This window comes from Centruroides sculpturatus, unplaced genomic scaffold (genome assembly GCF_000671375.1).
Source record: "Centruroides sculpturatus isolate CEXI.00-Female unplaced genomic scaffold, Cexi_2.0 scaffold1050, whole genome shotgun sequence".
NCBI classification, from domain to species: Eukaryota; Metazoa; Arthropoda; class Arachnida; order Scorpiones; family Buthidae; genus Centruroides; species Centruroides sculpturatus.
In genome coordinates, this window is record NW_019385340.1 from 13504 (window position 1) to 29459 (window position 15956).

The 15956-nt window shown below is 31.1% G+C and overlaps 1 protein-coding gene across 1 annotated transcript; it reads right to left on the reverse strand.

Moving 5' to 3' along the window:
* Positions 1-412: 412 nt before the first annotated feature.
* Positions 413-15105, reverse strand: LOC111637853 (zinc finger protein 2-like). The gene is made up of 6 exons (XM_023383437.1): positions 14959-15105; positions 11601-11685; positions 10072-10223; positions 8799-8862; positions 6554-8089; positions 413-546 (listed from the first exon to the last, which is right to left on the reverse strand). Exons 1-6 carry the CDS (start codon positions 15103-15105, stop codon positions 413-415), a joined length of 2118 nt encoding a protein of 705 aa, XP_023239205.1.
* Positions 15106-15956: the final 851 nt, after the last annotated feature.

The following is a 15956-nucleotide window of genomic DNA, read 5'->3' on the forward strand; positions in this document are numbered from 1 at the left end:
TGCAAAAATGGCAGCTAGAAACGAATTTTCTGTCTTGGTGGGCTTTCTTTTATACAATAATCGGTTCAGTCGTTTATTCCTATTACGTATTTAAGACAGTAGAACAGGAATCAACATGGTTACGGGCTCTGGTCTGTTCTGTGTGCATTCAATACGTTATGATTTATGAATTTGGGGTATTAATGTGGATCGTTAATGCAACGGTGTTAATAGGCGCAATACAGTACGAACGGTTCAACGCTGTATCGAGGCAGTTGGCTTTAGCTGTAAGACAAAATGCAGAATATGAAATTAAGGATATAATGCGAAAACACTTGGAAATCTGCGAAATAACTGAACAGATTAACGATATTTGGGGTAATAGTTGCTTTCTTATATACGGGATTGTCGCTTACATCATATCTTTTTCTTTCTATAACGCAATATTCACAACATCAGCTACATATATACGAATTCTTCTTGTACTCTGCTCTGTCCTCAGCATATACTTGGTGGTATCAGTTTCATTTGTGGTTTCTCGTATCTTCACATCGGTAAGTTCGAAAACTGAAAAGAAAAATACTTTTTAAATATTAATTTATGTGTAAAAGTAATTAATCTTCTACTTCTTTTTTTCTTTAACTTCGCCTTTTCCCACGTTTATATGGGATCTGCGTTTCCTTCTTTAATTAAAACGTATCCAACATTTCTTCCTATCAAGGGCGTCTTCTGTCTTAATTTTTCTCTGATTCAAGTCTTCTTCCACCTTATCTTTCCAACGCAGCTTTGATCTTTCTCACTTCCTTTTCCTTTTAATATCAGTTCCTCGTCCCCCTTTCCCACATAATCTTCACTACTTACTCTCTTCGTGGCCAAACCATCTCAATCTGCATTCTTCCATCTTCCTGCTCAAGGAAAACACACCTTAACAGAACCTCTAATAAACTCGTTCTATATTCTATTCTTCCTCCACACTCCACACATTCATCTCAACATTGTCATCTCCGCCACTTCTATTTTTCTTTCTTGGGCTCTTGTGATTACCCACGTGTCAGCCCCGACAACATTGCAAGTCTAACAACAGTACAATTTATCTTTCGGCTTGCAGCTAACTTTCTTGTCACGTAACACACCGCTCAGTCTCTTCCAGTTCACCCATCCACATTGAATTCTATGTTACACTTCCGAGTTTAATCTTCCCCCTATCTCGATAAATCCCCAAGATACTTAAAACTCGAAACCACAGTAAACGAAACATTTTGGATTTTAATATTGCTCTCGTCCCTGTCATTCAGAGTCATATAAACTGTTTTAGTTCTGCTAATCCTCATGCCCATTCTTCCAATACTTTCTTCCACTCCTATAGTTTGTTCTCGGCCTTGGTTTAAGAAGGTTCACACAGCACAATATCATTCGCAAACAGTATACTTCACGGAGCAACACACTTCATGTCACAAACCAACAAGTTCATTATCAGGACAAACAGATAAAGGCTTAAGGCCGATTCCTGATGCAAACCAACATTAACGGAGAACCCTTCTGTAGTGCCCACACTACTCTCAACTTGAGTTTCAGCTCCTTCGTACATTTCCTTCGCGAGCCTAACATATTTTCTGGAATATCCTTTTCCCTCAAATATATCCATATCTCTTGCCTTGGTACTCATCATACGCCTTTTACATATCTACGAACATCATGTGCAAATCTTACGTTTCTCCGTGTCTTTCCTTCACCTGTTTCAAAGCAAAGATAGTATTTATCAAATCAGTGAAATCAACTCTTCCCGGCATAAAGCTAAACTGTTTTTCTCCAAGTTCAGATTCCTGTCTAATCCTTCTTTCGACAGTTTTCTCCTAAATCTTTATAGTATGGGACAATAAGTTTATATCTCTGTAGTTTCCACAATCCTGTACATCCCTTTTATCTTTAGGATAGATGTACAGTACACATGAGGCGAAGCAACGAGAAGCGTTGTCGTAAACACCTCCTCGCCGCGCGGCAGCTCAACCACACAAGCGGCAACCTGCTTAGATTTCGGCGCATGCGTACAGTATTCAAGATGGCGAACGATACCGACACTGCCGTTATTTACAAATCTTGTTTTGTACAGCTTTCTTAATTTAGCTAGATTTTATCGAAGATTCGTAAAAATTTTTGAGTTAGAGATATCTTCTTGGGCCGAGAGAGAACTAGTCCACAAAATACGCTTATTCCTCGATCAAGATCTCTCGATAAAAAATACTATTTCGAGTAAGATTCCTTTGTTTTTCCTTTCAATTAAATTATATATGATTATTTGTGTAGAATTTGCGTTGAATATATTATTCTTTCCTCTTTACTCTAATCTCAGTAATCTCGGTTAACCGGGTTGAACTTTTTGCCTTTAAAACACCACGTGATTCTATTTTCTCATGTGACTACCAGGCGAACTGTTATTAGCTGATAGAAATGCGTCTGGGAAGCAGCCACCGCAAAAGAGAGAATTCAACCAAATTTTGCGGCACCACAAAATCGACTTCTGTGGCGAAAAAGTCACGTCATTCTACCACGACTCATTTGTGCATCTTTCTTTAAAGAGTGGCACAAAAATACATTTCCTCCATTCATCTGAAATCTTCTTTTGCTGCCAGAGTTTCTTCCTAACATCCCAGAGGATATCAATCCCCTCCTTATTCAAACCTCTCTAAGTCTCAACCGGAATTTGAACAGTGCCTACTGCTTTCCCCATCTTCATTTCCCTTACTACCTTTTCCACTTCTTCTGTGCACCACATGTTCATTTGCCTCTCCATCCTCGTATAAAGCTCCGGGGTTTTGTTCATTCAATAAATTCCTAAAATATTCTTTCCATCTTTCCTTGACTCTTTCGTAATCATGTTATACCACTCCTTTATCATCTTTAATCAGTTTAATACAAATAAAATCTTTTAATGCCTTATCTCATGCTTTGCCAATCTTGTTAAAGTAACTAACTATTAACTAATTTAACTTTATCCTGTAACAACAGGCTTACGATTCTTTTCAAGAAATTCGAAAATTCAATTTGATTCCTCTTCCGTTGGAACTCAATTTAAAGGTAAGTTGAAATTCAAAATTTTGTTTTTGAATTTCAGAATTAACACAACAAATCTTTTACACTCAGAAATTGTTTACAGGCGTTGAATTTTATGAAAAAATTTCGCGAAAATGAAATTGGAATTAGTTGTGGAGGCTATTTTATTATTTCGACACAATTTCCAATTTAGGTATTTGTACATAAAACCATAATAGTACATTTTAGAATTTTTAAAATTTTAATGAAATAAAGCGTTTTCATTTTATAGATGTACGAATCGCTGTACAGTGTTTCAATATATTACTTCAGATACGCGATATCTTTGAAGGAATCAACAAATCGTGCAAACCAGTCAGAAGACCGTTGTTTAACACCACCAACACTCTCGATGTATAGTTCAATATGATGTAACAAAGACCTTCTTAGAAGAATTTCCCTAGAAAAAACATAACTTATATTCAGATTACGATAAAGTCACCTTCACAAAAACACTATTTTTTAAATGATTGATTAGTTAAGTGTTTCAACAACGTAAAACACCGTAACAAGATTATTAAGTAGCCATTAGGATAGCGCCTTATGCCTATTAGTATTCCCCAAGATACTTAAAACTCGAAACCACAGTAAACGAAACATTTTGGATTTTAATATTGCTCTCGTCCCTGTCATTCAGAGTCATATAAACTGTTTTAGTTCTGCTAATCCTCATGCCCATTCTTCCAATACTTTCTTCCACTCCTATAGTTTGTTCTCNTAAAACACCGTAACAAGATTATTAAGTAGCCATTAGGATAGCGCCTTATGCCTATTAGTATAGACTAGCATTCAGATTGCCCACCTTAACCATGTTAAGTGGTTGATAAATTTCGGATTACACGAATTATTTCATTTTACTTATTTATTTTATTATTAATAGTCAACACACGTTACTTTCACATAAGTCTTACAGAACCGTTAAACAGAACGTTATTGTAAGCGATCTGGAACCAGTACAACATCGATTTGAATGTCTAATTGTAGAATGCGATTTTTTGTACCCATTGTCCGTAAGTTATTGCTAAGAGTAATAAAGATGGTTACTCATAGAAAAGTGAACATGGCGAAGCAATTATGATGTTGATAAGGGACTATGGATCTTAATGATTTCACCATGAAATTTTTATGCGTTGTGTCTACCTGACCTCACAAATGTTTTGTTAAATTTATTCTTTTACATTTATATTATACTTAATCACAGATATTTGTAACTGGAAATAAAGAAATAACGTTTGATCATAAGAATATATTTATTATAATACTGTATTAAAACAATAAAAAAACATACACGTAGTATAGATTACTTATNTTTTGTTCATTCAATAAATTCCTAAAATATTCTTTCCATCTTTCCTTGACTCTTTCGTAATCATGTTATACCACTCCTTTATCATCTTTAATCAGTTTAATACAAATAAAATCTTTTAATGCCTTATCTCATGCTTTGCCAATCTTGTTAAAGTAACTAACTATTAACTAATTTAACTTTATCCTGTAACAACAGGCTTACGATTCTTTTCAAGAAATTCGAAAATTCAATTTGATTCCTCTTCCGTTGGAACTCAATTTAAAGGTAAGTTGAAATTCAAAATTTTGTTTTTGAATTTCAGAATTAACACAACAAATCTTTTACACTCAGAAATTGTTTACAGGCGTTGAATTTTATGAAAAAATTTCGCGAAAATGAAATTGGAATTAGTTGTGGAGGCTATTTTATTATTTCGACACAATTTCCAATTTAGATATTTGTACATAAAACCATAATAGTACATTTTAGAATTTTTAAAATTTTAATGAAATAAAGCGTTTTCATTTTATAGATGTACGAATCGCTGTACAGTGTTTCAATATATTACTTCAGATACGCGATATCTTTGAAGGAATCAACAAATCGTGCAAACCAGTCAGAAGACCGTTGTTTAACACCACCAACACTCTCGATGTATAGTTCAATATGATGTAACAAAGACCTTCTTAGAAGAATTTCCCTAGAAAAAACATAACTTATATTCAGATTACGATAAAGTCACCTTCACAAAAACACTATTTTTTAAATGATTGATTAGTTAAGTGTTTCAACAACGTAAAACACCGTAACAAGATTATTAAGTAGCCATTAGGATAGCGCCTTATGCCTATTAGTATAGACTAGCATTCAGATTGCCCACCTTAACCATGTTAAGTGGTTGATAAATTTCGGATTACACGAATTATTTCATTTTACTTATTTATTTTATTATTAATAGTCAACACACGTTACTTTCACATAAGTCTTACAGAACCGTTAAACAGAACGTTATTGTAAGCGATCTGGAACCAGTACAACATCGATTTGAATGTCTAATTGTAGAATGCGATTTTTTGTACCCATTGTCCGTAAGTTATTGCTAAGAGTAATAAAGATGGTTACTCATAGAAAAGTGAACATGGCGAAGCAATTATGATGTTGATAAGGGACTATGGATCTTAATGATTTCACCATGAAATTTTTATGCGTTGTGTCTACCTGACCTCACAAATGTTTTGTTAAATTTATTCTTTTACATTTATATTATACTTAATCACAGATATTTGTAACTGGAAATAAAGAAATAACGTTTGATCATAAGAATATATTTATTATAATACTGTATTAAAACAATAAAAAAACATACACGTAGTATAGATTACTTATTAAAATATTTTATTATTACAGTATTAATATATTTAATTATACGTTAGATTTAAATTAAAAATTACTGAATTACTGACATTATAAAAATTGTAATCAACACATTAACAAAAATTCTTTTATCCTGAAAAAATTAATCATTAATCAAAGATTTAATTTTTTCTTTTTTTTTCAAAGGTAACATACACAATACCGTTATTTCACTTTGTACTAAAGACTGTGTTCATACAGTTAAGTATCTTTAATACCCTTTATACTAAGAATTAATAATGAAAATAAGAAAAACTCTGCATTTATTGATATTTTACAGTACATTTATTATGATAATACAATTAAAATATAGTAATTATTTTAAAATATGTTAATTATTTCGCGGCATTTCACAAGAAAAACTCTATTGAGAACGATGACTTCGCGCGTGAATCTTTAAAAAGTAATTTGAACAGAATCTTTTGCCACAAACATTACATTTCTTAACGCTTAAATCGGAATTTCTTTTCCTATGTTTACTTAAATCAGCCCTTGTCCGAAAAGTCCTACTGCAAATTTTGCATTTATACTTCCCTCCCGGCGGATGAACAGTGTTATGATGAGTTTGGAATTCGACTTGTGACGTAAATTTTTTCTTACAAACGTCACAGCAGAAGTGTATCTGATCGTTGTAAGCGAGTAGATGCTGCTCCAAAAAGAATCTATTTACGTAAGTTTCTTTACAGATATTACATTGATAATTTAATTGTTTGGGGTGTATTTCTAAACAAAAAAATTTTAAATGCAATTTAAGTTTATTTTCTGTTTTAAATCTGCTTTTACAATGACTGCAAAAATACGGATGATTCTGATGAACGAGTTGATGGCCTACTAAATGACTTTTAAAATAAAATCCCTTGTTACATACTTCACAAACGTAACGAAGATTGTCTTCATTGTGAGTTGCTTCGTGACATTTTAATCGATGTTTATTGATAAAACCTCTATTACACTTCTCACAACGAAACGGTTTTATATCGAAATGAATTTTCTGGTGATTGATTAAGGTGGTTTTAGTTTTAAATTCTTTATTACAAATATTACACTTTTCAATATGTACTTTCAAATGTTCTTCTAGCGTGTTTTTATTTTTGAATAGCTTCTTACAAATACTGCATAAATACATATTTTCATGTTTAGTAAGACAATGTTTGGCTAACGCAGTTGTAAAGTTATAACCTTTTTTACATATGTCACAAACATACTTTTTTGTATCCCTATGAATTACTTTATGGTTTCTTAAATAGTGTTTTGTTTTAAAATATTTGTTACATATATTACAAGAATATTTGTATTCATCGGTGTGTGTACGAATATGCAGTTTTAAACCAGCACTGCGTTTAAAACTTTTGTTACATACATGACAAGTATGGTTGAATTGATTATTATGAACTACTTTATGAAGTGTCAAACTGAGTTTTGTTTTAAAATATTTGTTACATATGTCACAAGAATATTTGTATTCATTGCTGTGTAAACACATATGCTGTTTTAAATGACCACTTCGTTTAAAACGTTTGTTACATATATGACAAGTATGGTTGAATTTATCGTTATGAACAATTTTATGAGTTATCAAACAATGTTTTGTTTTAAAACTTTTGTTACATTCCTGACAAAAATAGTTACGTCCATCAGTATGAGTTTCCTGATGCCTTTTCATTTGACCTTTCCATTTAAAACTTTTATTGCAAATATCGCATTTGAAAGGACGGTCTTCGCTATGCGTTCGTTCATGACATAACAACATATAGTTCCATTTGAATTCTTTTCCACACGTCTTGCAGGCATGAGTTCTGTGTATTCTCTTGTGTCTTTCTAAACGGCCCTTGCCATATGGAACGCGCTTACCACAAATGTCGCAATACACGTTTTTTCGCTTAATATTAGATTTTTTACTATTTGTTGGCGATGGCTTCTTTCGATCGTTAGATGGCTGCAAACGTAAATTCCTAAGAGAGATTTCTTTTTGATTTCCAGTTTTGTGTTCTTTCATGTGTTTTTTGAATAGAAATTGCCACAAGTACGTCTTATTGCAGGTTGTGCAGCGAAATGGTTTTTTTCCAATATGACAGAACAGATGTGTTTGTAATATGCTCTTATTTGTAAAAGTCTGTTTACATAAATCACACGTAAATTTTTGTTTAGAATGAGATGCAAACAAAATCTTGAAGTATTTCCTTTTAATCTTTTCATCAATTTTATTGCATTTTCTACTGGAAGAAACGCATTTCTTTGTTTTGATATTATATTTATAACGCTCTTGCTTTATCGAATTGCGCTGAAAATCGTATTCCTGAATCTTCTCTTCCTCCTCAGCTGAAAGATTAAAAAAATAACATAAAACTGTATTATATTTAAATAAACATAACATAGCTGCAATATTAAAATGTAAGTGCTATATTTATATAGTTAGTAAAGTATACCGATATTCATCATTTACAAGAAATGCCTCATTTGTTATAGTAAATATATGTCACAAAATGCATGTTATAATATTTAATTTTTTTTTTAAATCGGTTTTACGCCGCCATTATTTTTTGCACTCTGGAATGCGCAACAAAAAGATTGGGAACCCCTGCTCTAACTGATGGATCCAGCTTTAGTTTACTTGTCAGACTTCCAAATGAATGTGAAAAATTAAATTGTTCCACTATATCTGTATTTATTTATTTTATTTATTTACTTTGTTTTTCAGTAGTTTTCATAAAAACACGTTAGAAATCGTGTGCTTCCATAGAGAAAGAAGAAATAATTAGTGTGAAAGAAAAGGAACCACATAGTAAAAGTTTAGCGGATCCATTATCAAAGCAAGATAAAACGAATCATTAAATTACAACTCATGATCATCCCAACATATTTTTATTATCTTCGAAAGTAATATTAATACGATGTAGGAAGTTACTTATATTTCTCAAATATCTAATTCCAGATAAATGTATAACAGTTGAAACTTGAATGCAGTTCTTCAGCTGCCTTATAAATAACACTAATATAAAAAGTCTGAACTAAGTAAAGTGTTACTTACTTTGGATGTTCATTTCATTCCTGTTAAAGTTTTCGTCCGGATTCAAGCTTTGATTGTTGACAGTCTAAACAATTTACAAACAATGCATGACAACCACTAATAATCACTTATGATATATAAATAAGCAACGAGTTGCTGAACCTTGTAACACGATATTTTAAACTATTGTAGAAAAAAGGCAAACAACTGAATTTCGAGGGTAAAAATGAGTTTTATAAAAAAAATTTCAAATCCTAATAACAGAAAAATCGTCATTAAGTCCGACCCTACACGAGATACACACGACATCAATTATCTCCTTACCCCCAATCTTTAACCACCAAAAGTTAACAGCCTCAATTTCTTCAATAAACAAACCTTTTGCAAAATTTCAGAAATTTTCGACCAAAAGCACAAAAGTAATTAAACTTCGGACATAGTGAAAATAATCGTACTCCACCCACACACACAAATACATACACTGACATCGATACACACAAGAAGAACACACGGATTGTTTTGCATCTTTCGACGTTTTGAGATGTACTAAGTCCAAATATGTGAAAATGTTAAGGGTTAATTTTCGACCGATCGCCATACTTTCCATAACAGCCGGAAAAGTAATATGAAAGTCCTGTTTTTTACTTTCCCGAAAGTTATGTATACATAACAACGGAAAGCATTGAAATAGTGTCAAATTTCATTCTTCGATTTTTGCAAATTTCGAAATTTTGAGATCTCTTAAACCCAAAAGGCACCGCAAAATATTCCGTGGATGTGTGTGGGCGTGTATTTTGGCGTCTATTTCGTTTAATATCTCAAAATAGATTGAAGATTAAGAAACGAAATTTGGCAGCGTACATTGTATATTAAATGCATTGATGCTATTAAATTTTGGTAATAAAACATCAAGTGGTAAAGAGAAAGATCTCGAGTGGGATCAGACTTAATGAAGATTTTATTTGTTGCTAGCATCTACAATTGTTTATAAAAGTCATTTCTACCTTTAAAACTAAGCATTTCGTCCTTTTATAAAAAAAAAAATTATACGGTTTTTAAAACATAGCGCCACAAACAATTTTATTTATTTTTTATGATTAATAATATAAAAGTTATTTTTNCCCAATATGTATAGTTTGACATATTTTTTTTATTTAATACAGAATACTTCTAAATTCAAAGCATAATTTTATACTAGTGATATTGAGCGATGTTTTCAACCATTCGGAATGCGAAGTTAATATTAAAATTTCACTATTAATATGTAAGATATCTCAAAATTTGTATTACTTACCATTACGTGTTCATTAGCATCTGACAGATAAACAACTTCGTTACAAACTTCAGTCTTTACTTCAATCTTCAATTTTCTTAAAACAACTTTACATTCTGATTTTATACCATGTTTTACATCATAATACTCTTTTTCTTCTTCTTTTTTGATATCTGTAGCGGAATTTACAAAATATCTGTGTTATAGGATTCTAAGATAAAACTTGAAATATAAAATAAAACTCGATACTTTTATGTATCGAGTTTAATAACGATGTATAATTTATTCCCATCGTGGTAGCGGCTATCATAAGCAATAACAAATGTGTAATGCCATGATATTCATTATTAATTTGGCTTTGATTTGAAAAGAAACAAAATCTGTCATGAGATTTTACGTAAAAATAGTTTTCTATTATTAATTATTAAAAAATGGCAGAAAACTAAATTTTGAAAGTAGAGATGAGTTTTATTTATAGATACAAAAAATTATTACTTTAAAAAGTTAAGGCCTGTGAGAAGTAACAAGACAACCAGTCGAAGCACCTATTAATTAATGGAGAACCCATTGTTTTTAGAATATCATAGAAATATATCAATTAAAACAATAAAATAAATACCAAAATACTTTTTTGCTATTTATTAAAAAAAAAAATTCAATACTTGATACTTGAAAAGTTTGATATAGAGGGGCAAACCATGACAAATTCAGATTAAGAGCGTCTATTTTAAGTTAAATAAATTTAAAATGTGATTAAAAATTGCCGCTTGGTATAGTGACGACTTTACAATTAATTATTGCTCTTTTGATCTCTAAAATATCTGAATTACGATTCTCTCTGTTGCAGAATTGTGATATATTGAATTGACAACTTTAAATCTTCAATTAAATTAAATGTTATTGTTAATATTAAATTATATTGAAATACTTATTCGTTATACACAATGTATTCGCGAAGTTTTTCGAATGTTATCATTTACATTTATATCAATGTGTTATATAAAGGTAACATTTACATTTTGTGTGTTTGTAGAAAAGGGCTGGCAGAATTACAATTTAATAAAAAGTAAAACATCTGGATACGAGTCCAATTTTTCTTGCCATGTCTAATCACCAGGAACAACTATTTCCATTGCAGAGACAACCTTTCTTTAGAGGCTATGCCTCTGCACAAATATGTAAAACAGTTTAAAATGTCCACAAGTGGCAATTAAAAATATTACATTTTTAATTGTGTTGGGATTTAATTTAATTAAAAATATTACATTTTTAATTGTGTTGGGATTTAATTTAATTAAAAATATTACATTTTTAATTGTGTTGGGATTGTCACCTGTGGACATTTTAAACTGTTTTACATATTTGTGCAGAGGCATAGCCTCTAAAGAAAGGTTGTCTCTGCAATGGAAATAGTTGTTCCTGGTGATTAGACATGGCAAGAAAAATTGGACTCGTATCCAGATGTTTTACTTTTTATTAAATTTTGTGTGTTATCTATTTTTCTTCTTAGTAGAAACATACTTTTATATTACAAGTAATAAGCCACTTACCTCTTTCGATTTTATAACCAGAATGACTCCAACGAGTGGATTCGTTTGTGTTGTTAGTGGAAATTAGCTTTCCTTTAATATTTATCTGAAATAGTTAAATACTACGTTATATTATCAAACAAATCGATCTTTATAAATAAATAAATAAATAAAAACATATAAATATGTTTAATGAATAAATATCTTTAAAATAAGGCCTACTAACTACTTTTGGTTTAAAAGTAGTGCCTGTCATCTATCTAACACCTATTAAAAGTAAACATTGAATCGAAATAACGTGGATCCCGGTTTACAGCTACGTATACAGTACGTATACAGTTTATCGGGGCCTTTTGCCACTAAAATTTCTATATCTGGTCTCGGCTTCTATCTAACTCTGTTCTGGAGATTGTAGAAAGACAACAGTCACACGGACAACACTGCGAGTTTATTTGTCTATAATTTTTTTCAAATTTTATGTATAACCAAGTTATATAAATCTTACAGGCTGCGATTTAAAAATAAATAGACCCGTAAATTCCTACTGATGTCAGTCTAAACAGCTGTTTGACTGCCCTTGCTCAATGTCGAGAAAGGAGTTAGATAGATGGAAGCAGAGACAAAATATGATATGCTCAGAGGCACAGTTCCCAGATTAACTGTATAAAAACTTCCGATGCAAACCGGTATTCATGTTATTTTAATTTAAAAAAGTTTTCTCTGAAAGAAGTTAGATACGTAAACGGCATGAAACGGCTATTATTAACTAAAAAAGTGCAATGTACAGTACAGAGGGAAGCCAATACTAATTACAGGTAGAGAGCATATATTCTAAATTAAATAAATTAAAAATATGATAAGAAAGTGCAGCCCGTCATTGTGACGATGTCGCAATACATAATGCTTGTTAACTGTATTTCGTTGTTTGCGATTAAAATAAGTGTTAGCTATTGTTACTTTCGGGTATTGTAATGCATAATTATAACAAGAGAATACATAAGAATCGTGTCAAACTTTTCCTTCTGTTCCGACTTATATTTCATTTCTTCTTCTTATTATTATTATGTTTCATGTTTCTGATCTGACTTCCAAACGTTTCATCCTGTTCCGACTTATTGAAAATAAATATCGTTAAACTTTAAAACGTTATAAAATAACGTTTAAATCAAAAGGAAAATAAAAAGGAAAATGAATCCAAAAATGCAAAAAATACTGTTAATTAAGTTAATAAAACGTCTAAATGTATCTAAAAGGTCTCTTCGGTTGAGTTAGTGGCGAGTACAGAGCTCTGAACTTTAAAGAACTGTATATACATTATGTATCTTTCTTTCTGCTCGTATAATCGCTTTATTCTCTCCTCTAAATTCATCCTCCTTAAAAACCTAAATATATAAAAATTAATTTAAAAGTCGGACGGAATAAAATTTCATTTTTTCTATTCTATGATGATCAATGGCTCGATTATCATCAATCTCCAGAACGTCTTAATTGAAAATGAAAGCGATCTCCACTATTTCAAGACTTACGTGACTTAAAAGTCTCGAAAATATTTTGAACTCGTACAGCTTAAATAATTCAAACTACACATACCTGAAATATAAATTTATAAACACAGAGACGGATACGTTCAAAATATTATGTAGCATTAAGCATGTAAAGAAGCAATATTAGCTACAAACAAACAAACTAAAAATTTTTCTAAACAATTCTTTTATAGTTACTGATCTTGACATAATAAAAAATTTAGCAAGGAGTTGCGTAACTTCTGCTGTTATATTTTATTTTAAAAACTACTTTTTTAATTATTAATCATAATAAATCAATAAAATTGTATGTTTTGTCAGCTATTACGAGATTTTGTTCTTAAACTTTTATATATTTTTAATTTTTATAAAATAGCAAAAGACTACATTTTGAAGTTAGAAATGTGTTTTGTAAAACACTGTAAATGCTAACAAGTAAAATCTTAATTAAGTCTGACTACTCGCCAGATATAACACGTGACCACTTTCTATCTCTCCATCCTCTTGAACTTCAATAACCAAAATTTAACAGCATCAATGTCTTTTACATTCAAGCTACCGTGCCCAATTTCGTTACTTTATCTTCACTCCTTTATAATTAAGCGAAATACATGCTTACACCCACACATATATAGCCTACATTGAATCTTCTGTAGTTCATTCATTTCTAAATTGTAAGTGACGGTCAAGCAATCGGCTTTCGGATAAGCTTTTTTATTCAAAGAAAGCATTTCTTCGAATAAAAATGGCAACAATTTTTTACGTCTAAGTCTTGATCTATACGACAAATCATCAAAAACTGTAATGCACGAGAAAGACGACAACGTTTAAATTTTCTTTAAAGTTTTAAAAATAAACCTTTTATCAGCTTGAGTATGGAGCTCGAGCGATACAAGCCGAGTTCTAGATATTCCATAACTGTTAATAAAAGAAATAGACCCCACGTTCTATTTTTTAAACAACTCAATAGAATCATTAGCATTATCAACTAATTCTTCGTCGTTACCACTCAAACAGGAAAGGATAATGTTATTTTTCTTCGAATCATTGTATAAAGAGTCCATGTAATAATTCTGAAGAGAAAAATTATTTATACATACAGTTTTATAAGTCGGAAGTTCGGTAACTTTTCCTTCCAACCGGGTTTGACGTTCGTCATACACTTTTTGTTAATTACACAACCAGTCAAATTTCGTTGACAATCCTTCCAGTTTCGATAGAATAGTATAAAAACGTTCATTAAGAAAACTCAGAATCTTCTGAAAAATTTGAAATAAAAATCCTGCTATACAAAATAATCGTCCAATCGAGTTGATTTCAATGTTGATTCGCTTGGAGTTCGACGACGTTTACAAAAGATGCTATACGAGACATTAGACCTAAATTAAGTTTAACTCCTCCGATAATAAGTAAAGAAAAAACTAAGGTAAAAAAGAAACTATACAGTAAAAAATACATCCTCAATAAAGTCAATTAATGGTAAACAGTTGAATTGTGGATCGTAGCAGTAAGTCGTAAAAAAAACACGCCAACACTGTCAAAAACGCCCCCCGTATACACAAAAAGATAAAAAATTTTAAACACAGAGAAACCACAAAACCCCTTCAGCAAAAACGGGTTATCCTCTCTAAAACGAACACGTTGGCCAAAACGTCAAATTTCATTTAAAAAAAACATCCAAAATGACTTTGTTTTGACATCGAAAATGTTTAAAGCTCGCAGGGCAATTATTTATGCAAATATACTGTTTAGAAGATATATGTCTTCCCATTTCCCACTTAATATTTTAGCATTTCAGTTGTGTTTCTCGTCTTTAAAGCGACACTGCAATCTTATAGAAAGGTATTTTTACTCACCTTCCGTTCCAATTTAATTGTTTTATAACTCTTCACATCTGTATTGAATTCTTTCTTAAAATTCTTTAAATCGACTTCAAAATTTTCTTCGTTTCGTTTAATTGTAAAGTCCGAATGTTTCGTTTCTAATTCTTCTTTTATCTTCATTTTCTAGATTTACGATATTCTCGTGTATCAATAATCTGTATTCAATCAAAGAATTAATTAATTAATTAATGTTCATTCGAAATTTAGTGCAAGTAACAAAGAAAGACGAGTAAACTTATTACTATTGTTCCGGTTCTAAGGCGTGCACCCTCAAGGTTAACGGAAGAAACTCGGGTGATGACACGTGTCCAGCACACGTGACACTGCAGCTATAAAATCACGTGTTATGTGGTTAATAGTATTGTTTTTAAAACGCACTTATGAATGTTTATAGTACAAAATTAAAAATTATATTATGCCTATTTAATCACGTCTTTCAAATATAAAAATTTTCTGGTTTATATCATAATCGATAGCTTGATAGTTAAATATTAACTCTCTTATAATTAAAAGTTAAAATTTAAAAAGCAGGTAAATTTATAAAATAAATGAATTAAATTACTAAGAAAAAAATGAAAAAAAAATTAAAATTTGATTATATTTTGTGCGAACAACACTAAAATAATCATTAATAGTGTGAAATCCGCGATTTTTACGCCGATGTCGGAAAATCTTTGTAAACAACTCCGATGGGGAAAACCCACTTTTGGTGAGAAGTACACCGATTGTTTTCACATTAAGGTGGGAAAGTTGACAGTTAGTTGATCGGAATGCACGGTAAGTGTCAACAGAAGTCGATCACGTGACTCATTTCCCACGANATATTATTAGAAAAATATTTTAAAGAAACTAACAAATTTGGAAATAATTGAAGGCAATGTTTCCTCACACCCGTTTCAAAACAAGAAACAGAAAGGTTTTAATTGATTTCAAACTTTGTCTATTGTCACCGTTCAGTACCACCTCGGGAA

Bases quoted from the DNA above. Each gene is read 5' to 3' on its own strand.
- LOC111637853 (XM_023383437.1), bottom strand. From the start codon at position 15,105: ATGAAGATAAAAGAAGAATTAGAAACGAAACATTCGGACTTTACAATT. The intron at 11,686-14,958 runs GTGAGTAAAAAT...TAACTATTTCAG, and splicing joins CAATTAAATTGGAACGGAAG to ATAAATATTAAAGGAAAGCT. The intron at 547-6,553 runs GTAAAAGCAGAT...TTTTCTTTTCAG, and splicing joins TCCGTATTTTTGCAGTCATT to TTTTCGAACTTACCGATGTG.